This window comes from Nicotiana sylvestris, chromosome 10 (assembly GCF_000393655.2).
Source record: "Nicotiana sylvestris chromosome 10, ASM39365v2, whole genome shotgun sequence".
NCBI classification, from domain to species: domain Eukaryota; kingdom Viridiplantae; phylum Streptophyta; class Magnoliopsida; order Solanales; family Solanaceae; genus Nicotiana; species Nicotiana sylvestris.
In genome coordinates this window covers 82,323,399-82,348,861 of record NC_091066.1, presented here as the reverse complement: position 1 = coordinate 82,348,861, position 25,463 = coordinate 82,323,399, and the positions used below count along the sequence as shown (strand labels likewise).

At 38.4% G+C, this 25,463-nt stretch overlaps 2 protein-coding genes across 2 annotated transcripts; both read right to left on the bottom strand.

Annotated features, from left to right (window-relative positions):
* Positions 1-11,307: 11,307 nt before the first annotated feature.
* On the bottom strand, positions 11,308-17,331 carry LOC104237979 (MOB kinase activator-like 1A). The gene is made up of 7 exons (XM_009792232.2): positions 17,061-17,331; positions 15,625-15,673; positions 14,681-14,789; positions 13,940-14,033; positions 13,411-13,544; positions 12,782-12,945; positions 11,308-11,597 (listed from the first exon to the last, which is right to left on the bottom strand). The coding sequence occupies exons 1-7, from the start codon at positions 17,081-17,083 to the stop codon at positions 11,523-11,525; spliced, it is 648 nt and encodes a 215-aa protein (XP_009790534.1). The 5' UTR covers positions 17,084-17,331; the 3' UTR covers positions 11,308-11,522.
* Positions 17,332-17,825: 494 nt separating this feature from the next.
* Positions 17,826-20,427, bottom strand: LOC104237982 (zinc finger BED domain-containing protein RICESLEEPER 2-like). Its single transcript, XM_070159226.1, has 8 exons — positions 20,245-20,427; positions 19,820-20,067; positions 19,590-19,749; positions 19,140-19,467; positions 18,892-19,020; positions 18,195-18,277; positions 17,976-18,080; positions 17,826-17,894 (listed from the first exon to the last, which is right to left on the bottom strand). The coding sequence occupies exons 1-8, from the start codon at positions 20,425-20,427 to the stop codon at positions 17,826-17,828; spliced, it is 1,305 nt and encodes a 434-aa protein (XP_070015327.1).
* Between the last annotated feature and the right edge of the window lie 5,036 nt (positions 20,428-25,463).

Here is a 25,463-nt window from a genome sequence, read left to right as displayed (position 1 = left end):
GAAGATAACAATGGCTGTTTTTGGGGGTGAGGGAGGATTTGAGAGGGAAAGAGAAGAGAGGTCTGGGCAGTTGTCTGATTTTTTTTAATTATTTTTTATTTTTTATTTTTTATATAATGTGTTACACTTACAACAATTTCGTGGGTTGCCTCCCACGCAGCGCCTGATTTAACGTCGTGTCACGACGCAGGATGAGCGCATTTAAGGCTCGCTCGACCTCTGTGGGTCAGTCAGGTGCAGCTCAGACACTTCCTTTTTCTCGCTCATGCCCACATATGGCTTCAATCTCTGACCATTGACTCTGAATGTACGAGATTCATTCTCTGTGGCAATCCCAACAACTCCTGAAGGGAAAACTTCAACTACTCAAAATGGTCTAGACCATCATGACTTAAGTTTACCTAGGAATAGACGTAGTCTTGAGTTGTATAGCAGTACCATGTCCCCGGGTTTGAAATTTCTCTCAACAATGTTCTGGTCGTGCAACCTCTTCATTCTCTCTTTGTACAATTTTGTGCTCTCAAAAGCAAGATATCTGAACTCCTCGAGCTCATGCAATTCAGTAACTCTTGACGTGCCCACAACTTCCATGTCTAAGTTCAGCTGTTTCAATGCCCACCACGCTTTATGTTCAAGTTCCACTGGCAGGTGGCAGGCCTTCTCAAACACCAACTTGTATGGTGACATACCAATTGGAGTTTTGAAGGCAGTTCTATAAGCCCAGAGTGCATCATCTAGCTTCCTCGCCCAATCAGTTCTTGTGGTGTTTACAGTTTTGGTTAACACACTCTTGATTTCTCTGTTGGACACTTCAACCTGTCCACTAGTCTACGGGTGGTAAGGAGTAGCCACCTTGTGGCGCACATCGTACTTAGCAAGCAATTTTTCAAAGGCCCTGTTGCAAAAATGAGTGCCTCCATCACTGATAATTGCTCGTGGTGTCCCAAAGCGGGTGAATATGTTCTTCTTTAGAAATCCCACCACCACTTTTGCATCATTGGTGGGTAACGCTGCAACTTCCACCCATTTGGACACATAGTCTACAGCAACAATAATGTACTTATTGCCATAGGAGCTGACGAAGGGACCCATGAAGTCAATCCCCCAGACGTCAAACACTTCCACCTCTTGAATTGGGTTCATGGGCATCTCGTGGCGTCGGGAAATGTTCCCGGTCCGCTGACATTCATTGTAGCCCTTCACCCATAGGTGCGCATCTTTAAACACTGTCGGCCAGAAGAATCCAGCCTCTAGCACCTTTGCCGCTGTCCTAACCCCTCCAAAGTGTCCACCATACGCCGATGCGTGACAAGCCTGCAAAACAGAAAACTGCTCTATCTCGGGGACGCATCTCTGGATCATATTATCAAGGCATATTCTAAACAGATAAGGTTCATCCCAGTAATACTGGCGGCTTTCACGAAAAAATCTTTTCCTTTGGACCGATGAAAGGTCGTGAGGAACTATACCACTGGCTAGGTAATTAGCAAAGTCTGCATACCATGGCGCTTCCTGATGAGTGGTGGCGAGCAGCTGCTCGTCTGGAAAAGTTTCCAGTATTTCCTCAACCTCAACTACATTTTCAGCTCCCTCAAGTCGTGATAGATGATCAACGACTTGATTCTCAGTGCCCTTACGGTCATGAATCTCAAGATCGAACTCTTGCAATAGCAACACCCAACGAATCAGGCGTGGCTTAGATTCTTTCTTTTCTATTAAGTACCTGAGTGCTGCATGGTCAGTATATACAATTTCCTTGGACCCTATTAGGTAGGATCAGAACTTGTCAAATGTGAACACTACAGCCAACATCTCCTTTTCAGTCACAGTGTAGTTCAACTGGGCTCCACTCAGCGTTCTACTAGCATAGTAGATTGGGTGCATCAGTTTGTCTTTCCGCTGGCCCAGCACTGCTCCCACTGCATAGTCACTGGCATCACACATTAGTTCGAACGGTTGCTCCTAGTTGGGGGCAACAATGATGGGTGTTGTGACCAGTCTCTTTTTCAACTCCTCAAATGCTACCCTACAATCATCAGAAAACAAAAACAGGTGATCTTTTTCTAACAACTTACAGAGGGGGTTGGCGATTTTGGAGAAGTCTTTTATGAACCTCCGGTAAAAATTGGCATGTCCAAGGAAACTTCTGATGGTTTTGACTGAAGTTGGTGGAGGAAGCTTTGTTATTACATCAACTTTCGCGCGATCCACCTCTATTCCCTTGCTTGACACCCGGTGCCCCAAGACTATGCCTTCTTGTACCATGAAATGTCACTTCTCCCAGTTCAGAACCAAGTTAGTCTCGATGCACCGCTTAAGCACACGCGTCATATTTATCAGGTACTCATCAAATGAATTCCCCACCACTGAGAAGTCATCCATGAACACCTCCATTATGTCCTCAACCATGTCAGTGAATATGGCCATTATGCACCGTTGGAATGTGGTAGGTGTATTGCGTAGGCCAAAGGGCATCCGTCTAAAGGCATAAATACCATACGGGCATGTGAAGGAGGTCTTCTCTCTATCCTCCGGTGCAATGGAGATCTGATTGTACCCTGAGTACCCATCCAGAAAACAGAAGTGTGGCCTCCCTGCCAATCTGTCCAACATCTGATCAATGAAGGGAAGTGGGAAGTGGTCTTTCCGGGTGGCTAGATTCAACTTTCGATAGTCCATACAAATTCTCCAGCCTGTGACGGTTCTTGTTGAGATCAATTCATTGTTGTCATTTGTCACAACCGTCATGCCACCCTTTTTAGGAACACATTGCACTGGGCTCACCCAGCTGCTGTTAGAGATTGGGAAAATAATTCCCGCATCCAACCACTTTATCACCTCCTTCTTCACCACTTCCTTCATGTTGGGGTTCAGCCTCCTCTGATATTCCCTGGAAGGTTTGTGCCCCTCTTCCAGCAGAATCTTGTGCATGCAGTAGGCGGGGTTGATCCCCCTGATGTCTTCCATGGTCCACCCTATGGTAATTTTGCACTCCTTTAGTACCTGTAAAAGTTTCTGAACCTGCACATCTAACAAACTAGATGAGATAATAACAGGTAATGTGGAGTCAGGTCCCAGAAATTCATATCTGAGGTGGGCTGGCAATGGCTTTAACTCCAGCTTTGGTGGTTCTTCAATGGATGGCTTAGCTGGAGGAGTTTCTCTCTTTTCTAAGTGCAAGGGCTCAAACTCTAGATTTCTCTCCCAGAACCCTCGACCTTCCAATACCAACACCCATTCCGCCAAATCCTCACCATTCACTTCATCTAAGTTCATCAAACATGCAGCAAGGGGGTCCTCAATTGTCAACACCCCATCATCAGACTCTACAATTACATCCACGACATCAATAAGAGAGCAATTGGCGAACTCGCTTGGTCGCCTCATAGACTTCTGCACATTGAACGTTATTTCCTCATCATTAAGTCTCATTTTGAGCTCCCCAGTCTCACAGTCAATCAGAGCTCTCCCTGTGGCCAAGAATGGTCTTCCTAAGATTATAGGAATCTCTTCATCCACTTTGCAATCCAAGATCACAAAATCTGCAGGGAACACAAATTTCCCCACCTGAATAAGCACATCATCAAGGATACCGAATGGACGCTTCACAGTCCTGTCGGCCAGCTGCAGCAACATGGAGGTGGGTCTAGCTCTCCCAATACCCAACCTCTTATAGATAGCCAGGGGTATAAGATTAATGCTGGCTCCTAAATCACAGAGCGCCTTAGCAAAGGCGAAATTCCCAATAGTGCATGGAATTGTAAAGCTACCTGGATCAGACAGCTTTTCAGCAATAGGTCTTGTCACCACTGCACTACAGGTCTGAGTAAGTGTAACCGTAGCCAAGTCTTGAAAATAAAATTTTCGGGAAATCAAGTCCTTCATCATTTTTGCGTACCTAGGCATCTCCTTTAAAGCTTCAATCAGTGGAATATTTACCTGGATTTGTTTGAGCATTTCAAAGAACTTTTTATACTGCTCCTCCTTTTGATGCTTGGCCAACCTCTATGGAAAGGGTGCATGAGGTCTCTTCTTCCCAATCACTTGGGACTTCTCTTTATCAGATTCTATTTCAACTACTGGCTCAGCTACTTTCTCGGTCTCCTGCTGAATGTTCTTTTCTTCCTGAGCAGGTTGGACTGTCACTTCTGTCAGTATCGTAGACTCATCCATCTCAATGGGCACTAGAATGAATGTCTCAGCCTGTATATTTTCTCGATCTCTCTCTTGTTCTACATCTAGATCCCTGCCATTATGGAGACTCACCGTTATCAGCTGCTTTGGGCCCTGATCTTTTGGATTAATTTGGGTGTCTGCAGGTAGTGTCCCCTGAGGATGATTGTTTAGAGACATTGAAATTTGGCCCAATTGCACTTCAATATTTTTGATTGATGCGTCATGTGCATCTACTCTTTCATTTATTTTTGCATTGGACCTAATAACCTGCTGCATCATTGCTTCAAGTCTCATGAACCCATCTTCTTGCCTTCCACCATGCTGTTGCTGAGGTGGGGGATACCCTTGCTGCTGATTGTTGTACCCCTGTGGCCTTGGATAAGGTGCCATATTGTTGGGAGGTCTCATACCTCCCATGTTTGCAACGTTGTACTGTGGCTGAGGTGGTCTGTATGGCTGCTGAGTTTGCTGACCCCAGTTCTGATTGCCCTGTCTCTGGCCTCTATAGTTTGACACATAGTTCATGTCTTCAGGGTGCTCCTGATGATGATCATGTTCTGCATTCCAAGGATTACCAACTGGCTAACTAATGCAAGATGTGCACAAGCCCCCATTGGTAGTATCTACAATGTGCACTTGCTGTTTCTGCCCTGATTCCTCCACCTTTTTGGTGAGTATGCTCATCTGTGTCAAAAGGGTCGCCACATTTTCAGCCATGGAATTTGATGGGTCAAAAGGCACTGAGTGTACCACTGGAGTGATAGGTGCATTCCTCGTCGCCCACCCCGAATTCTGAGCCATTTTGTCAAGCAGACTCTGACCTTCTCTCCAAGTTTTGCTCAAAAATGCCCCACCATCTGGGGCATCTACAATGTTCTTCATGCTATCTGATAGTCCCATGTAAAACCGTTGTCCCAACATCTGATCTGGAATACCATGGTGTGGACATATAACCAACATTCCTTTAAACCGGCTCCATGTCTCATGCAGTGTCTCCATTGGTTTCTGTTTAAAGCTCACGATCTCATCAATTTGTTGAGCTGTTTTGTTGGGCGGGTGGAACTTGATGTGAAATTGCTTGACTAACTCATCCCAAGTTTCTATAGAGTTTATGGGGAGTGAGTTTAGCCAGACCTGAGCAGCTCCTGTCACCGAGAATGGAAATAATAACAGCCTGATTGCTTCCGGAGTTACGTTGGGTTGCCTTTGAGTTTTGCAAATTGACAGGAAGTTCTTCAAGTGCTGCTGAGGATCTTCGCCTGGTGTCCCAGAAAATAGTCCCTTGTTTTGCAGCAAGTGCAGCATGTTGTTCGTGATCTGGAACGATTCAGCTTGTATTGCGGGCACAACAATGGCAGTGGCCAGATTGTCAGTTGTGGGTTGTGCCCAGTCATATAGTGCAGCCTCAGGCACAGGAGGTGCCATATCTCTGACGTTTCCGTTGACGTTGTCTACGTCACCCATGTCAATTTCGAGTTTGTGTGTTTGATGAGATTGTTGAAGTCTTTTGTTGGCACGGTTCAATATCAAGAATATTTTCTCGGGGTCTGAGAGTCCTTCAAGTAATTCTCCAGTCCTCGTAGAGTTTCTAGGCATACACCTGTGCAACCACGTCAACAACCGTCAAAATTTTCAATCAAAACTTGGTGTAGAGAAAACTGACTACACTAAGAATTTTTGTATTTCTATCTATGGTAATTAATAATTCCGTTAACTCCCCGGCAACGACGCCAAAATTTGATCACGCCCAACGATGCCTTATAAAAAGGACCCTGCGGACGTTGCAAATATAACCTGAGTATTCTGCCCAGAGTCGAATCCACAGAGAGTTAACCTATCAACCACTATCTTTAGACCCACTAAACTCTTAAGAACCAATTTCCCCAAACGTTTGAATCGCAGTTGATGATGTCTTTAATAACTAAAATTGCAAGTAAATAAACAGCTGTAAACTAATGATGCTAAGGTTGTAAACAATAATGAGAAAACGCTAAGGTAATGACTTCCCCTATTGATGGAATCCCTTCTGTTTATGCTTCATACAAATTGACCAACACCTCTCTATCAACCATGAACGCTCATATTACCGTAAATCTCTCCCGAGTAATCACAGTAATATACTCAATGCACTCTCCCGAGGTACACTAGCTAGCTCTAATTAACACGGTTCACTTTAGATTGCACTCAAGGCTTCGTTATCCCTAATCCCGCCTTTAAACCCGCAATTATAGATCCCTCTTATACTTTGGGAGTGGTGTTGTTCAACAATAACCTAAATATGCACTCTCTCCCGAGTTATGCACACTAAATAGGCACAGCTAATTGAGGATCCTGTCAATTAACTACAACATACACAAAGTTGAACAAATAAAGATTGAGACTAGCAATTTGTATTCACATAAACAAGAAGTTCATCCCCCAATAGGTTCCATCAAAACCTTAGACAAAGGATTTAGCTACTCATAACTATGGGTAAACAAACTAAAACAATATTCATCATAAAACTTGCAAGAAAAATAAGAAAAGAAGAAAGATGTTTTGGGTGATCTCTCACAATTGTTCTTCTTGCCAAAAATACTCTCTAAAACAATACATGCCTCTCTTGGGCGAAGTCTAGTGTTTAAAATAGGGTTTTGGGCTAAAAATCCCGTGTTTTGCACTTTCGTCCCTGAAGTTCTCCGCCTCCGCCGCGGTTCTGCCGCGGTCAAACCGCGGCCAAACTTGCTCTCTGATTCTCACTTTGTCTGCAGCTCTCTTCTACCGCGGTTCTGCCGCGGTCGCGGTGGAACCGCGGCAGTACTCTTTCAGTTCTGACTTGAGCTGTTTCGCGTGGTTTACTTGACGGAATTTTACGATCAGCCTCTTTTTCTCCATATTTGATCCCAAAAGTACTCCATTGCCTTCTCTGATCATATATAACCTTCAAAGCATGAAAAACACTAATAAGAGCATTTTGTTATCACTTTTATCATCCAAACTATACAAGAAGGTGGTTATTTAGGGCCTGATTATAGTTAAATTCACCTATTATCAATACACATTTATCACAATCATTAATTTTAAAATCACTTGACAATATTGTGTGGTCAAATTTCGCATGCTATGGTTTGTGTGCTTGTTTTAGTCCATAAAACGACTTAACAAGTCTATATTCCTTCTCTCTTTTTTTGCTTGAAACCACAAGCCCTTCAGGTTGTTCCACAAATATTTCTTCCTCCAAATCTCAATTTAATAAGGTCGTCTTAGCGTCCATTTGATAGATTTCAATACGATACATTGCAGCTAAAGCTACTAACATCCGAATGGATGTAATTCTTATAACTAGAGAGTATGTATCAAAATAGTCAAGGATTTCTTGTTGTCTATAACCTTTGATAACAAGTATTGCCTTATATTTGTCAATAGTTTCATCATCTTTTATTTTCATCTCAAAAATCCATTTACAATCCAACTATTCTCGGGAGGATATCGACCAATTCTCATGTATGGTTGTTCAGTATGAATTCTATTTGATTATTGACTGCCTCTTTCCAAAATAGTGATTTCGGAAAATGCACAGTTTCTTTAAATGTTCGAGGCTTATTTTCCAATAAGAAAGTCACAAAATCTGGTCCAAACAAAGTAGACGTTTTTTATCGTTTACTACATCTTAGATCTTCCTCATTAGATGTACCTTCTTTTGTTCCTTCCCGAGATCGTTTAGATCTTTCGCCAATCGATTCAAATTCTCTTTTATACAAATATATAATTTTTAAAAAAATTAACATTATAAGATTCTATCATTGTATTATTATGAATGTCAGGATTTTTTATTTATGAACCAGAGATCGATATGCTTTATTAATGATCGCATATCATATGAAAATACATTCAATAACTTTCGGTCCTATCTTTACCCTTTTGGGTTTAGGAACTTGCATTTTTGTCAAACACCCCCACATTTTGAAAATAATTCAAGTCGGGTTTCCGTCCTTTTTATTTTTTATATGAAATAGATTGTGTTTTTCTATGAGGACTTGGTTAAGTATTCGGTTAGCTGTAAGAATAGCTTCCCGCCACAAGTTTTATGGCAAACCATAACTTATTAGCAAAGCATTCATCATCTTTTATAATGATTGATTCTTTTTTTTTTCATGCAATCCCATTGGATCGGGAGTGTAAGGGGCCATTATTTGATGAATAATCCCATATTCTAAATATATTTCTTCAAAAGGAGATTCATATTCACCACCTTATCACTTCTTATCGTTTTCATTTTCTTGTTAAGTTGCATTTCAACTTCGTTTTTGTATTGCTTGAATGCATCTATTGCTTTATCTTTACCACTAAATAAGTAAACATAGCAATATTGAGTACTTTCGTCAATAAAAGTATGAAATACTTCTCTCCGCCATTAGATAATATTTACTTCATCTTGCAAATATCCGTGTTAAATAAATCTAAAAGATTTGAATTCCTTTCAACTAACTTATAAGAATGTTTAACATATTTAGATTCCACATATATTTGACATTTTAATTTGTCGCATTCAAACTTAAGCAATACTTCCAAATTCATTATTTTGCGCAAAGTTTTATGATTGACATGTCCTAAACGTATATGCCATAAATAATTTGACTCAAGTAAGTAAGAAGAAGTTGAAATTTTATTATTATCAATGACCATTACATTCAGTTTGAAAAGACCCTTAGTAAGGTAACTTTTTCCTACAAATATCTCATCTTTATGTATAATGACTTTATCAGATACAAAAATACACTTAAACTCATTCTTAATGAGAAGTGCAGTAGAAATAAAAGTCTTCCTTATTTCAGAAACATGAAGAACGGTGTTTAGGGTCACCACCTTGCTAGAAGTCATATTCAAAAATATCTTTCTACATCCTTCAATCTTGGCCGTTGCAGAATTTCGGGAGAAATTTAAAAATAGCCAGATTTACAAGTGGTCATTCAAAAATAGCTAGAGTTCCAAAAGTAATCGAAATTTAGGAACTTTTTATGTAAAGATAAATTTGAACGAAAACACTATTCAAAATCTGAAAAAGTACTCCAGCATAATATATTGGAGTTCCAGTATAATTTTCCGGTCCAGCATAACATACTGGACTTTGGAGCACCGGTGCTCCAATCTCCAGTATATTATACTAGAGCCAGCAAAGTATACCGGTCCAGCATAATATGCTGGACGTTCATACACAGGTGCACCGAACTCCAGTATATTATGCTGGACCGGTCTCTGTTGCAGCAAAATAATGGCTATTTTTCAACGACTTGGCAAACACTAGCTATTTTTGGATGACCAATCCGAAACTGGCTAGACCGTGCTATTTTAACCAGAATTTCCCATAGAAACCGTCTCTTCGGGTTCAACGGGAGTATATGCAGCAAACGCTTCTCTAACAACACAAACATGGCTAATGGCTTCAGAATCAATCCACAATTCCTTGAAATTTCCTACCAAGTTGCATTCAGAAAGCATAGCACACAAGTCATCAACATCTTCGTTCTTTTCAACCATATTCACTTGACCCTTTTTCTTGTCTTTTTTTGGAGCACGGCAATCTGCAGACTTGTGTCCAGCTTTTCCACAGTTGTAGCAATTTCTTTTAAACCTTTTCTTGCTTGGGTTACTCTTTGGTCCAGAAGGTTTCTTTTTCTTTTTATTATTTTGTGGAGCATCCTCCGCAATATTTTCTTTTATTAGTATTGAGTTTCCACGAACCTTCTTTTCAGCATTGTTGTTGTCCTCTTCGATCCTTAACCGAACAATGAGATCTTCGAGCGACATCTCCTTGCGTTTGTGTTTTAAGTAATTTTTAATGTGCTTCTATAAAGGAGACGACTTCTCAATAATGCAGTAACTTGGTATGCTTCATTGATGACCAAACCTTCACTGAAAAATATATTAGTCCAGCGTAATGTTTTCCCGGACCACTTCCCAAAATCCTGACAGCGTAATTCAAAATTTTGGCTAGAGGCTACTTTCCTAAGATTTTCATAACGGAGTCAAAATTTAAATAACGGGATCCTAAAAAACTCGAGCGTAACTTTCAGTTCCTTTTTTCATGTACATGTAACTTTTCTTTTCCTTTACTAACAGTTATTGTTCGCATCTTAAAGTTGCATTCCATTTCATAACAGTTTGTAATAGTATTATTTTCTTGTGTTTTTATGCTTTCTATGGCTCTATGAGACATCAAAATTTAGTTTATTCTATGTGTAGGGGCGAGACACTGTCAAAACGCCTTGAGACTCATGCATGGGGCTTATTTTTGTGAGGCTTACGCCTCAAACGCTCAACTGTTCGCTATAAGCACGCCTAATGTCCAATGCTCGGGGCTTGCCCAACAATTATTACTTAATTCATGTGTCAAAATTTCCTAATTAGCACTATTGACTCACGAAATTGTTTAACAAATGAATGATTAAAGTTTTATTCATCTATAGGAATATGAAGATTGAGAGTAACTCAAATAACAGAGTCATAATATTGCGTATTTACTAATTGAGAATAACGTGAAGGCGAATATAATTTGAACATACCTCTAAAATAGATAGCCAAAATTCACATCTTCACTTGCTATTGGCCTTCATATCTCAGTTCTGTCTCTCAAAATTATCAAACTTTCAATATTTTGCCATTTGAAAGTACTTTTGTGTTTGCTCATGAAGGAGCAACATTTTAAATTACAACACTGTCAGAGTTTATTAATTATTTACTTTTAGGAAAGTAAAATGTTTAGTATAATAATATTTATTAACAAAATTATGATTTTCTTATTATTTGAAAGTTAAGACGTTATAATTGACTAGTATTTCGTTGTCACATTAATATTATTGATTGTTTATGCCGGTAAAACATGTTAGGTATTTTATTTTCTATGAGCTTTTTTAATCACTTGTAATTTTTTTAAACTTTTAATGTACTTCCTATATATTTTAATGTAATTATGTAATTTTATTAATTTATAAATTAAAAAATTTAAAAATCCAAGCCCCATGCCTCGCCTCATCCTCATGCCCCACATTTTAAAACCTAACAATAGTTTAATGTACTGTCCGTTGAATCCAATAGAGCTACTTAAAAAGTATTACATAATTACACCAATATAAAGTTTTTTTACTCCCAAAATTTTCCCACTGCAATTTGGTTGCTCTTTCATTTAATCAGCCTAACATTAAAAGCATGAATAAAAACTAGAGGTACAATGCGTGCACAACATCAATAATGTTAAAATGTCATCTTAGGCTACATACTTAGAAGACTAAAATACATTTTTTATCACATTATACTAATCAGTCATTCCTATTAAAACAGGTTAAAAAGCAAACTGAAAGAAGATGTGCTCAATAAGGAACAATAATAGATTCTATGAGCTCTTGGAGTGGAGCCAGCTCCTTTTTGTCAATCAGTCCGAACTCCTGCAGAATAAACATCAATTATATATAAGCATTAACATAATCAATCTCTAAGATAAGGAATTATAAGAAGCCTAAAGAACAAATTTTGCTGCATACTGAAGTTCTTGACATAATCAATGTTTTCATAGCAACTCAATCATTTCCTTAGCAAATAAAAGAAACAGCAGTAATTTCATTGCCCCATTTTGGCTAACTTGGTGATCTTTGTTTCCAATATACTCCATTATTCTCCATTGTGTATTAGTTCATTCAAATTAATCACTTAGAATATCTCTTCTATTTTTTACTTTTTGGTGGTATGGTTTAATTATTTGCATATCCTATGTTACTCCCTGGGTCCAGATATGCGAGTAATAGCATATAATTGCAAATTAAGAAACAGGCATGAAATTGCGGAGTCTCTCCTCTCTTCATTGCATCAGATAGATTTCGATAAAGGTTGGGAGGAATTAGCAATTTGGGAGTTATTGGTATTCATTTAGAAGGGAGTGAGCATAAGTTGGAAGATGGGAAGGAGGTTGTCAAGAGGAAGTGAAATAGGCAGGGAACTTCAGAAAAAACAGCAGTCGATTATGCAAATCCTGATACTATAAAATGGTTATTATACTCCTCCAACCAAAGAAAAGATGGTAAACTAATTTAACACGGATAAAAGCCAGATAGAGGCTAGAGCAGCAATCGACAAAATCCAATATTAGATATTTAAGGAGTAAATAATTCGCTAAATGATCCATCATTAGGCTTAGAGGGAGAGCGAGAGGGTTTTGCTTTTCAGTTGCTGAATGGGAACTTCAGTTTAGAAATGCATTATCCGATTGAGATTTTAGTCCTTTTACAAAAAGCAGATATTCCATGAGATGTCTAAGAAGTACATCTCAAATCTCAGTTGAGTCAAAATTAGGTTGACATCGGATTACAGAAACTTCAAATAGAAGGTAAGCAGAGAGAATGTGCCTGTGTGTGTCATTCAAAGAAGACCAAAATAGAGAGGGGGGAAAAAGAGAGCTAAGACTCTGGAAACTGAATATTTGAGAAACTGAAACTACTGGAGGAAAAAAGGTAATATGACTAAAATTAGGAAGACCTATGCAATGACCATGTCTAAAGCGTCGGAAGAAAGAAAACTAGTAACATGCACAAACAAGAAAAAAAATGTATTCAAGTTCTACAATTTAATAACTCACATGGGTGAAGAGTATGAAATGCTTGAAACACGTATTCAAATGGGCTTCCTCCTTAAGGCTCACTATCTTCTGAAAATGAGAGTGATAAATATGTGCATATACACGAAAGAGGCGTTTGAATATTGTCTTGACAACATCCTTGAAGTTCGGAGGAAAAGGTGCACCTACAAAAAAATAGCCCTGTCAACAATGAGAAAGGTAACATAGTATTGTCTGAATTAAGAAAGCAATTGATATCAGTTAGCTAGGAATCCCCACCCCACGCCAAGCCACCTACTCTTGCACATTCGGCCTTCAACCCTCTTGGCTCACAAGAGGAAAGTTTTCAGTTCGCTCAAGATTGCTTCCTCCCTCCATTTTATGGAGATAAGAAGCTAACATGACTTGCATATTAGCAGTAGTTGTAGAATAGTTCTAGGGAACATAATACAATGTCAAACAAAATCTTAAAAAGAAATAGGAAATTTCAAGCTTGAGATCATAAGCAGAATTCTTAGAACAGTGAAGAGTGCGAAGCAATTTAGACGTTCCAAAATAAAAGTCGATCATATAAGTTGGGATAGAGGAGTATTGTTTACATCTCCAAAATGACAGGAAATGCTAGTCAGGAAGCTGTAATAAGCACTTACCAAGCCTTTGGGGAAATATAGATTCATCATCCAATTGAGTTTCAATCCAATCCATCAAATATTCAACATATTTTGGGGCTGAAACTTCAATAGGCTTCTTAATCTGTACACCATCAGCCCACCTATACTCATACCTAAACACATTAAACAATCACTTATTTATTCCTCTTATTAGTTCCATGGTAAACTCTGCTCCATTGTAACATTCAAGACATTTCCTGGAACTGCAAATACCAAGCAGACAAAGACCGATATAATTCTAATCCTTTGAGATAAGCTCAGGGAATATAAAGAAGAAACTCAATAAATGGCAATTAATGAATTGATATCATGAACTCTTAATATTCTTCGTTAGGGGAGTCTTTTCTTGATTATATTTTTCCCATCGTCGAAACAGTATGAAAGAATCAACTCCCCTTAACCAGGGATAATTGCAGCGACTCTTTTATCCCCAAGGAAAGACTAAATTGCATCTCAAATAATGTGTATAATGTAAGTAAGCTGGAAGCAGCTTATTTATGAAACATACTTGGGGCCTGCAGTCATTGTAGGGCAGTTTTCTGGCGTACAGAACTCAGTGAGGGTGCCATAAAGAAGATTCACCTGGTTGAAGAAATCAACAGCTGGATATTGAAAAGTAAACAACCACCATTTAATTAAATTTGATCAGCTTACAGCAACAAGTAAGCAAACAGGATGTAATATATGCAGCATTCCATTCTCAGCATTCACATGTAAAGCGGCATTATAGCTGCTGTGCAGATTCTATCCGCAATGTGAGAATATAGTACATTCTACCAGACTTTTGACTTGATTTGATGTCCTCACATTTAATGTTTTGGCGAATGTGAACTTCTATCAGTATGAAAGTAAGTTACATGTCACCTCTTTCGGATTTATATACTGAAAAGGTATTATAATATATTGAGAAAAAGAATATAATTTCCAAAAATTGGATATGTTTTTGGGACAACCCAAAGAAATAGAGAAGATCAATTAATTTGGGGAAGATTGAAGTGTCTGTTCTTTTCCTTTCCAATAGCCAAAAGAAGAAGGGGGGGGGGGGACAGAATGAAGTCTGGTTCCAGAAGTCAAGATTTTGGAGATTAAAAGTCGCGAGATTCTTACTCTGCACTTCAATTAAACTAGTGAGTACAGCAATCACATGTTCCAGTTATCACAAACAGCAGAAGTATAGGTAATGCTAATGTTCCAGTGGACGTCCGTCATTATGTATGAGAAGACAGGAGGAAAGAGAGAAAGAACATACTGTTGACAGCTAGCCATTCATTAATATCTTCCCCTGGAGGAAGCCTTACAGCTTCTCTCAAGTTTCCGCTGCCTAATGTGGCATCAATGTGCTTTCTTAACTGTGCCCCCTGCAACAGAGAAAATGGTGGGCTAAGCAAGAAAGATGACCCATTCAAGGGTAAAAAATATAGATCAATTTCAAATCAAAATAAAGATACATTGGAAGAATGATAAACTAGCAAGACGACTAAAAGAAAAAGGAACAACTTCATGCCCAAGGATCTAAACTAAGCACGAGATACTTTAATTCGTAGAACTAGCCTACTATATAAAATTTAACAAGCCAAAATTTGAAGTTGAATGAAATTTAACAAGCCATAATTTGAAACTGAATGAGCCTCCAAGAGTGCCAAACAAGTTTTATGCCAAATCATTTGAATCATTAATTCGTTCTCATCCGGATATTTTTTTTGCGTGATAGTACTTGAAAGTGGAAAGAAGCGAACTTAAGTACAGTCTTGCTGAACACATTATAGAATGCATGACAAGGGAAGGATAGTCTAGTGAAAAAGAGTCTCCATCTCCGACAATGAGTTTGGGGATCAGTCACTAAAGGTGCGAATGTGAAAAGTCTCCAATGACCCTGGGGTTTAGGGGTTGGGGTTTACCATGTTCAACAAGATAATAATTACAAGCATACAATATGCAACTAAATACATAGTTTTTTCATTAAAATTCAACTAGTGACGAGCTTGTAATTAGCACGAGAAAAATAGAAATCTAAGAGCGTTCGGATTATAAAAATGTAGGATCCCTTTAAACTTGAAGATGTCTTTTGTTTGACAAGTTTTGGGAATTGGTGGTATCAACATCAGCATGGTGCAGCCAAACACTTAACATATTACCAAAAAGAACAAGAAGAAAACAACAGAATTTCTTCTTTAAACTAGGAATGAGCATAACCTTACTCCCTGAGGGTGCACTCTTTTTGGGCCGGAATGTTCTCTGGTTCCTATAAACCAATAGCAAACAAGGCGTTAGATGAATAAGGCTATATACCCATGCCGCCGAAAGGGATAGCAAAGTTTGAATGACAAGAAACACAACGTAAAATAAGCAATAACCTACAAGAAGGTCAAACGGACTAGTAAATATGAGAAATAATGTGGTACTCACCCGTCAAAAGCTATAATTTATATTTGAGACATGAATAACAGTTATCTTCATCGAGTTGAAGCCTTAAGAAACAAGAACTTGATAAGTAACGTGTTATCGTTTTTTATTTACCCAGTCACTACAACTTTGAGTAGTTGTCTGTTAAAGATAAAACCAGGAGGAGCACAGAGAAAGAGAAGAATCTCTCCATTTTTTCTACGGCATGTGAAATTCTCTATGGTTAAAAAAGGGAGATAATTTCTAAAAGTAAAGGCAGAGTTCCTTCTTTATACACAGCAGAACGTCCAATCCCCTGAATCATCTTTTTAAATAAAAACTATATTGATCCATCTATAAACAATGATGGAGCCACAACCAATGAAGTGGGTTCAACTGAATCCCCTTTGTTGAAAAATCATACAGTGTAAACTTTTGAATCCCCAGAAAATTTTCATTGTAGCAGTAAAGGTAGTTCCGAATTTGCTTTATGTCACAGGTTCAATTTTCTTGACTCCCCTTATTGAAATTTCTGGGTTAGCCACTTTAAGTAAACAACCTTTGTAATAGGCAAGTTCATCTCCAATTAAAAAGGGTACGTGACTACCAATAATATTTGATATTGAAATACTAATAACTAAACACCCTGGATTTCCAACCAAAGCAAGTGAGTGATGGACCTAGTTTGTAAGCTATCACATGAAACCAATAGCTTTTGCTCAAACACTGTATATGTATTAAAATCCACTAACTATCCATTAATATTTGAAGGTGAACTCAGTTATCACTGTATATATTAACTTGATATCTCCGTAGGAACTCATAAACGACAAATTCTGAATCCGCCTCTTAAGCAAGTGAAACTTAAAGCATAATAATGTTAAGTATTATCAATTAGCCAGATAGAAAGGAGGAAGCCTAAGAACTTTAGCTCCTAACAAATTACAATCTTCTGAAAAGCACAAACAGTTTACACAAAAATAGCCGAATAAATTAAGAATCTTTTAATCCTCAGCATTCAAAGAATAAATAAACAGAAAAAAAACAGCTTAAAACGCTAAAAGTCTAAAACCAATAAATCATCATTCGGCAAATATGAACAATAACCAACCTGACAAAAAAAAACTCCAGATCAATAAATTCGTTGAAAATTGATCAGAGATCATGAAAGCATATAACTCAGCAGTCAGCATCAATTCAGAAAAAAAACAACTCACAATCATATCAAAAGAGATGATTAAATTTACCTTCCAAGGCCAAAAAGACTCATTGTCTTTAGATATATGGAAAATTTTGAAGAAAAAAAAAACGATTCTTTGTTGGCTTTTTACGCGAAGAGAAGGAAAAAGGGTGGCAAGGGGAGAGATTGGGAGAAAGATCGGGCAGCGGAGAAGAAAGCTGCCCAGATTGGAGGGGCTTTTATTTATTCGCGGGCGGGCAGTTTAGTTTCTTATTTGTTTTTTTAAAAGTAATTAGTGGTAGCATCGAAAAAAGCTGGCGCGCACTGAAATTTCACCCAATGAAAGGAAAAGAAAAAAGAAAAATTGCAGAAAGTGATTGGATTTTCTCCGGAGCTAAAGTGACGTATAGCTGACCGCATATATGCATGTCTAGCTGACACGTGGTTTTTTGCAACCGATCAATTCAGCACTCTTATTTCTAGGAGGAACTAGGAAAAGAAAGGGGGACTAGGGCTGTTTATCGGGCGGATTGGACAATTATTTACTCTTAATGGTTCGGCTTATCGGTTATCGGCTGTTAAATGTGTTAATTCATTAGTCACCGGATAAAATATCGGGCGGATTGGTATCGGTTTAGCTATTATCGAGCGGTTTATCGGCCTAGCTGAATCTGTATTACAGTGGACTATTTTGGTCCTTCATGTTACACTGTTACATGTAAATACCAGTAAAAAGCCAGTTTACTTTGCATGTACTCCCATCATTTTTCACTGTTACCTTCAATGGTCGTAAAACACAAGCCACTGCTTGTTACTATCTTCAATACATTCTTCAGCTAACATAATAGTTAACACCTCCTACCATGACAATTACATCTGTCAAAATGAGTCCAGAATACAACTAGAGATAAAATGGAAATTTAGACGTAAAATCTAGAACAATTGAAGACGTCCAAAATCCAATTGTTGCAGTTTACAATACTTCAATTTCTGCAGCTTCAAAGTTCAAACAACTTGCAAAGATGAGAGGAGGAATGAGTTGAGGAGCAGCAGATTCAGTCATCGAATATTCTACCTTTACCTTTACCTGATGCAACAACAGATTTAGACATTTTTAATGATGTTTGGTTTGATATCCTTTCATCAATAGCTTTAGAACAAGTACCACCATTTTGGGAGGAAGTTATTTTGTCCTTCCTACCGTTGTGTCTATATCAACAGCCTGCCCAAGAATCTCATTTTCATAGGCAAACTGGTTGTGAGTCCAATCATCGAATATTCTACCTTCACATAAAAATCTGCATTTTTGACAATTTATCTCATTTTACTCTTGCAACTTAGGCAGTACCAATCATGTCAGACGAGGTTTCCAAGTCAATAATTCATTGATAGGAAAAAAAATTAATTCAATGCGGAAAAGAAAGTTGTTCAGTTGCACAAAAGAGATAGATAAGCTCATGCCAAGCTTATGTTTTTGACCAACAGAAGGAACAACAATAGACAACAAGCACTAACACACATGAGTCATGCAATAAATATATTAATAGATTTATTAACACTGTATTATAATTCGAATTCTTACTAGATATATTAATACTACACGTCAATTATAGAAGGGTCTTTTCCATCGCTAGATAAATCTGAAGAAAAAAATTAAAATAATGAGTTGTGAGATAAATATAAGCATATCCACAACACTTATATACAAAAAAATAGAGTAACAATATTATTACCTTGTTCAAGATGCTCGATTTTATCAAGATCTTCCTCAACACTAATAGGTTATTTTAATTTTTTATTTCGAAGCCAATCTTTAAGACACACTAGAGCTTGCACCAATTTAGGAGTTAATGAACTCCTAAATGAATCAAGAAGACGTCCTCCCGTACTAAACGTACATTCGGATGCCACATATGAAACCGGAACAACTAATACAACACGAGCCATCTCCGCAAGAACAGGAAATCTAGCTGAGTTCAATTTCCACCAGAGAAGAACATCAAATTCTTTAGTGTCATCCTCAGTTTCTTCACCAAAATATTTATCTAACTTTATTCTAGTATCCAAACCTCCACTCCCGGTTTATATTTTTTTATATCTTGCATGAGTGAATCTAAAAGTCTTGTATTTTGGGTGCTTACTTGACTGCCAGAAAGCCCGGAAGCAGAAGTGTCCAATGAAGAACAATCTGAAGATAAAGCAAGCACGACACCTTTTGAGCTGGACTTTACATACTCACTAAATAATGAAGTCATGTACTTCTTCACTTCTGCTTGTATAGTTGCCCCCATATCTTTACCAAACATCTTTACAAGTGCATAGCCAACTGATTCGAGCTTGTAACGTGGATCCAAAATACATGAAATAAAAATTATCTTGTTCATTTTCCCTGGATCACCCCAATACTTATCAAACTTTTCTTTCATCTTCTTTGCCATTTCACTAAAAACTGTATCTTCATTTGCTATCAATTGCTTCAAATAAACAACAACCGCACAAATTTCAAGAAAATAAATATTCGATGTAACATAACGTGATCCAGATATTTCAAAGTAAGAAGATAGAAGATTTCAAGAAACTTTATAATTTTTTTTACATTCTCCCAATCACTATTCAAAAGTTCACCTGTAGGTTTTCCAACTTCAATATAAGAATGCTCAAGATAATATCTCAGGCCAATTTCACTAGAAGCATAATGTAAAAATGCACTTTCAAATTCAACTGCCCTACGCAATATCAAGTCGGTGGAATTCCACCTAGTTGGAATATCCAAGCATAAAGTTTTTTTTACAATTGTGTTGTTCATCATCAAAACATTTTTGAAACCTCTTCAACCTCGCAGGAGATTGCCTAACATATCTCACTGCATGCCTAACACGTTCAATCAACACTGAAGATTCTTTTATACCATCCTGGACCACAAGATTCATGATGTGAGCCATACATCTCACGTGAAGGTGAATACCGTTCATCAAATTATTTCCCATTTCTGTTAATTGCTTAGACAATTCTTTTACTGTCATATCATTTGAGCTTGCATTATCAAATGTGACAGTGACGATCTTATTTATCCCCTACTCACGTAAGCACCTACTAATACCAGTTTCCATATCTTTGCCTTTATGACTAACAATAGGACAAAAATTAATTATTCTTTTATGCATATTCCATTCACTATCAATCCAATGGGCAATGATACACATGTAATTGATTCTTTGTATAAAAGTCCAGGTATCAGTGTAAATACTTACTCTTTGTTTTGTTTCTATAAATGACCTCTTCAACTTTTGCTTTTCTTCATTAAAAATATCAAAACAATCTCTAGTTACAGTACTACGGGAAGTGATACAGAAATAAGGTTGCGCCACTTTCATAAAGTCTCTAAAACCTTCTTTCTCAACAATGCTGAAAGGAAGCTCATCAACTATTACCATTCGACATAACGCCTTCCTACACTCTTCTGATAAAATTTCCAAGTAACAACAACTATGTTACCCTGACTACCCCCCGAAACAGATTGAAAGCCTAAATTTGATTAATTTTTATCAACAATTGTAGGGCATTTAAGACACTTAAACATATGAGAAAGAAGTGTCGATGTACCGTCTTTGGTCTTAAAACAATACTCAATAAAGAAATAGTCACATTTTTCTTTTTTTACTCCCTTCAGAAATAATGAATTTTATAAAATGATCTCACAGAACAAACATTTTTTTCCTTGTTTTGGTTATATTTGACTCTGTTGTTTCAGTTTGACTTATTGCATTTGAATTAGAAGCCCCACTTTTACCCATCACCTTATTATTTTGTATATTTTCAGCCATGCTATGTGTCACCTCAACAAGAAAAGAAAAGGAATGAATACAAATGATAAAGAAACTACAATCTTTTTTGTGACGAAGAAGTATTTTTCATTTAGAACTGAATCGAAATTGAATTAGAAAGTAAATTTATTTCCAGACAAAGTATGACTTGGAAAATGGCATTCTTCTACCACGAAATCCCTCTTTTAATCCCTAGAATAATTTTGACATTTCCCCACATTTTGACATATATTTGGTCTATTTTATCAATAGCATAACTAAAGATTCGACCATCAAGTAAAGATTCGAAAAGAAGAAGAAAGAAACTTACCATCTGCTGCTTTGGCTATGGCCGTAAGCCCGTAATTGGAGTTCTGAGATTAGAGGTGACGTATGGAGGACACGAGGAAATATTTGAGAAGAGAATGTGAGGTGAGAGACATCGGCTGAGTTGTTGTTGTTGTTGTTGTGTTGACTGTAGTATTGCCTCAACCTTTAGACTTCAGAGTGTAGAGAGTCTAAGAGTGAGATTGTGAGAGGCGACGCAAGACGGCGAGAGGGAGAGCGAGACTCGAGAGGGCTAGGTTGTTGTTGCTTATGAGATCTAAGGGAAATTAGGAATTTTAGATGTTAGGGTTTCTAAAATGGAGTAATACTGATCCAGTACTGGAAGTGGAAGTGTGGAAAGGATTTTTATCCGTTAAGAAAATTGAATAATCCTCCCCTAAACTGATAAGTCGTTAATAATAAAATTTCAATATATTCCCCATCCGTTAAACCAATAAGCCATTATGTAACGACCCGACCGGTCATTTTGAGCATTTGCACTTTGTTCGGTAGTTACGAGCATGCGTAGCTCTGTATGATGTATTATGACTTATGGGAATCGTCGGCTTTGGTTTTCAGGTTATTCCTAATCGATTTGGAAGAATTAATTTCCTTGTTGAAGCTTTAAGTTGGAAGAGTTGACCAAGTTTGACTTTTGTGAATTTGACCCCGGAATAGAGTTTTGATAGTTTCGTTAGCCCCGGATGGTGATTTTGGACTCGGGCGTATGCCCGGATTTGTATTTGGATATTTCTAGAAGGATTCGGCACTAATTGGCGAAAGTTAGAAATTTGAAGGTTTGGAAAGTTCATAAGTTTGATCGGGAGTTGACTTTGATGATATCGGGTTCGGATTGTAGTTCTGGGAATTGGAATAGTTTCATTATGTCATTTGGAACTTATGTGAAAAATTTGAGTTCATTCCGCGTTGATTTGATACGTTTCGATGCGAGTTTTGGAAACTGAAAGTTCAAAGATTCATTAAGTTTGATTTGAGGTATGACTCATCGTTTCGATGTTGTTATGTATGATTTGAGGCCTCGAGTAGGTGCGTGTTGTGTTTCGGGACTTGTTGGTATGTTTCGGTGGGGCCCCGGGTGTGTTTCAGATGGGCTACGAGCTATTTCTCTAAGCTTCTGGACTGTTGGTTTTGCTGGTGCGAATGTTTCCCTTCGTGGTTGCAAAGATGTTGATGCGATCACGAAGTGATTCTGGGAAATCATCATTTTTTCTCATTGATAACTAGGGATTCTAGTTCGTTTTACACTCCTTTTTACTTGAGTTTTGATTAAAAATGTATACAAATAATCCCAAAGGCTTACATGTTGTACTTGTTTGCAAGGTCTGGTAAAAAAAGTGACAAGTAGTCAAAACCAGCTCAAAAAGGAGTGAAACATGCACAAGTACCAAGAACAAGTCAAGGCACTGCTACAACATAAAATCAACTGCAACCGCAATAGACCCACTGCTGCCGCAGACCTTTTAGTGCGGTCCGCGGTGGAGGAGTTCATAAAGGTGCACTTTTGGAGCTTCAAGAAGTGCGGTCCGCGGAAGATTTTTCGCGGCCGCAATCAATTTTATGCGGTCCGCGGAGAGGGGATTCAGAGAGTTGGGAGTTTGGGCGATTGAGGCCAGTGCGGTCCGCGGAGCATTTTGTGCGGACCGCAGTGAAGCCACCGCGACCGCGGTGCATTTTATACGGCCTCCGGTGGCCAGATTCAGAGAATGACAATTCAAGACAAAAAGCCTAATTGCGATTCGTGGTGCATTTTATGCGGACCGCAATACCTCCGTCAGGGGTATTTTTGTCCAGAAAATTTGGCATAGTATAAATACTTTCTTTTCACATTTTTAGAGTATCTTTTGTAGTCTGTTAGAGTCCAGAGCACGTGAACGGCGTTTTAGTTCCATTTTGAGTAATTTGTAGCTAGATTAACATTGAATCTTCATTATCTTAGTTTGTAATCAAATCATATGGGTTATTCTTCATCTATTTTTCTGTTTTCTTCTATTATTATGAGTAGCTAGACCCATTAACTATGGTTGTGGCTCAACCCTAGTATGGGTATTGATGGGTCTTTTTTTCTAAGGCTTAGATGTTTATGAGTAGTTGATATTTGGACTGATTTGTATTTTCCATGTTAAATTAGTGGTTGCAAACACTAATTTGTGCCTATTTGACTTGGGTTCTTCTTGAGAAAGAGAGCTTGAGTCTAGAAAAATCAGTCCAACAAGGAATTGGGGTGTAATCAAGAGGTTGATAGCCCCAATTAAAGGGTTAAATCTAGAGATAGTAATACATGGCTTGAGCCTATATTGCTTGCATAATTTAGACACCCAATTGGTCTTGAGAAAGTCAATTAGGGCAAAGTCACTCAAGATACCGAGAGGTATAGAGTGAGTAGTTTCATGCATTAGCTATATCATAATCCCCAACATAACAACTTTGCCTTAGACTTTAGATCCCGTCAAGTATTCACCTAGGAGAAAGTCACTTCCCTAGTGCCTCTTTAATTATTTAGAAAACCTTACAAGCAATCATTCTTAGTTTAATTTAGTATCTCTTTAGTATAAAAGTAGAAGTAACAAACAACAATTATGATTGGAAGTGTAATTAAGAGCATTATGCATTTCTAGCTTAGATAGGAATCCAATTCCCAATTCTAGCTCCCTATGGATTCGATCCCGACCATCTCGGGTAAAAGTTGCTTCGACCGCTCTTGCCACTTTGTAGTGGTGTAGGGTTGGCATCGATCACTTTTTAGCGCCGTTGCCGGGGAGCTAACGGTTTTGGCTATCTATATAAATAGTTTTGTGTATTGTTTTTCTTTCCTTTTGTGCTATTAATTTGTGTGTGTCGCAAACTCAGGTACAAAATGGCGGCAAACATCAACAATGCACCTCTTGGAGATCTTCCGCCGGGAGAGGAGGTAGATGATAATATTGATGATGAGTTTCCGATAGTACCGCAAAGACAAAGGAGAGGCCTCCAGGCCAATGATAATGTTCTAGACCCTCCCCCTCCACCTCCAAGAGTGGCTCCTCGAGTGCTTCCCAACCAAGAATATGCTAGTGCAATTGTCCCACCCCGGATCCGGGCGGGCAATTTTCAAATTACAAATGCGATGTTGAATTTGTTGGAGCAATGAGGGTATTTCACGGGTGCTCCCCATCAGAGTGCTTATAAACATCTCAAGGGTTTCGTGGATACCTGTTGGGGGAGCAAGCAAACCAATGTGTCCGAGGATGCACTTCGGTTGAGATTATTCCCTTTCTCACTTAGAGGGAAGGCTTTGGACTAGCTTGAAAGGCTTCCCAACCATTCTATCACTACTTGGGATGAGTTAGCGGATAAATTCATTGCAAAGTTTTTCTCGTCAGGACATATGACAGCTTTGAGGGATGAGATCTTAGCTTTCAAGCAGGAGCCCAACGATCCATTACATGAGATGTGGGAGAGATACCAAACTATGGTAAAGGAATGTCCTAACAATGATATGACTGAGGCAATGATACAACAGACATTCTACTGGGGCATTAACACAACAAATTAGTACATAGTGAACCAACTTGCCGGGGGTAATTTCATGAAGCTGCCTTATGATGAAGCTTGTGACATTCTTGATGAGATGGCTGACACATCCTTAGCTTGGCAAAGTAGAGCCAATGTGCCACAGGGTGACCCCACAGTCACTCACTTGCACAAAAAGCTCCATGATCATGGGCAGGCAATAGCAGAACTGACAACAAAAACGAACCAGCTAGCAAAGGCACAGCTACAGCAGGTTCAAAATCCACGACAAGTAAATGCTATGGAGGGTGTCAACATGTTAGTGAACAAAAGAAGTCAAAGAGGTCAACAGAACCAAGGGAGTTCGGATTAATATGACAATGATAGTGGTGGATACCAAGATGATGGTTACGATGAGCAGAATGAAGAAGTGTAATATGTGAACAATTATCAGGGCTAAAGGGGAAATTCTTCCAACTAACAACAATGGAGACCCCAAGGCAATTGGGGGAATCAACAACAAGGGAATAGTAATTGGGGGAACAACAACCAAAATGCAAATTGGGGCAATCAGAACAATCAGGGTAATTGGAATGGCAACAACAACTGGGGTGGAAACAACAATCAGGGCGGTTGGAACAATGGCAACCAAGGAAATTGGGGGCAAGGCTTTCAAAGGCCCCCAATGTACCAACAACCGAACAATTCACCCCCATTTCCATCCCAAGGTCCTAATTCGTCCAACAATGAAATAGGGAGAATTGAAATGATGTTTGAACAAATGATGAAAAAGAATGCTGACACTAATGCCCCGTTGGCATCCCACAATA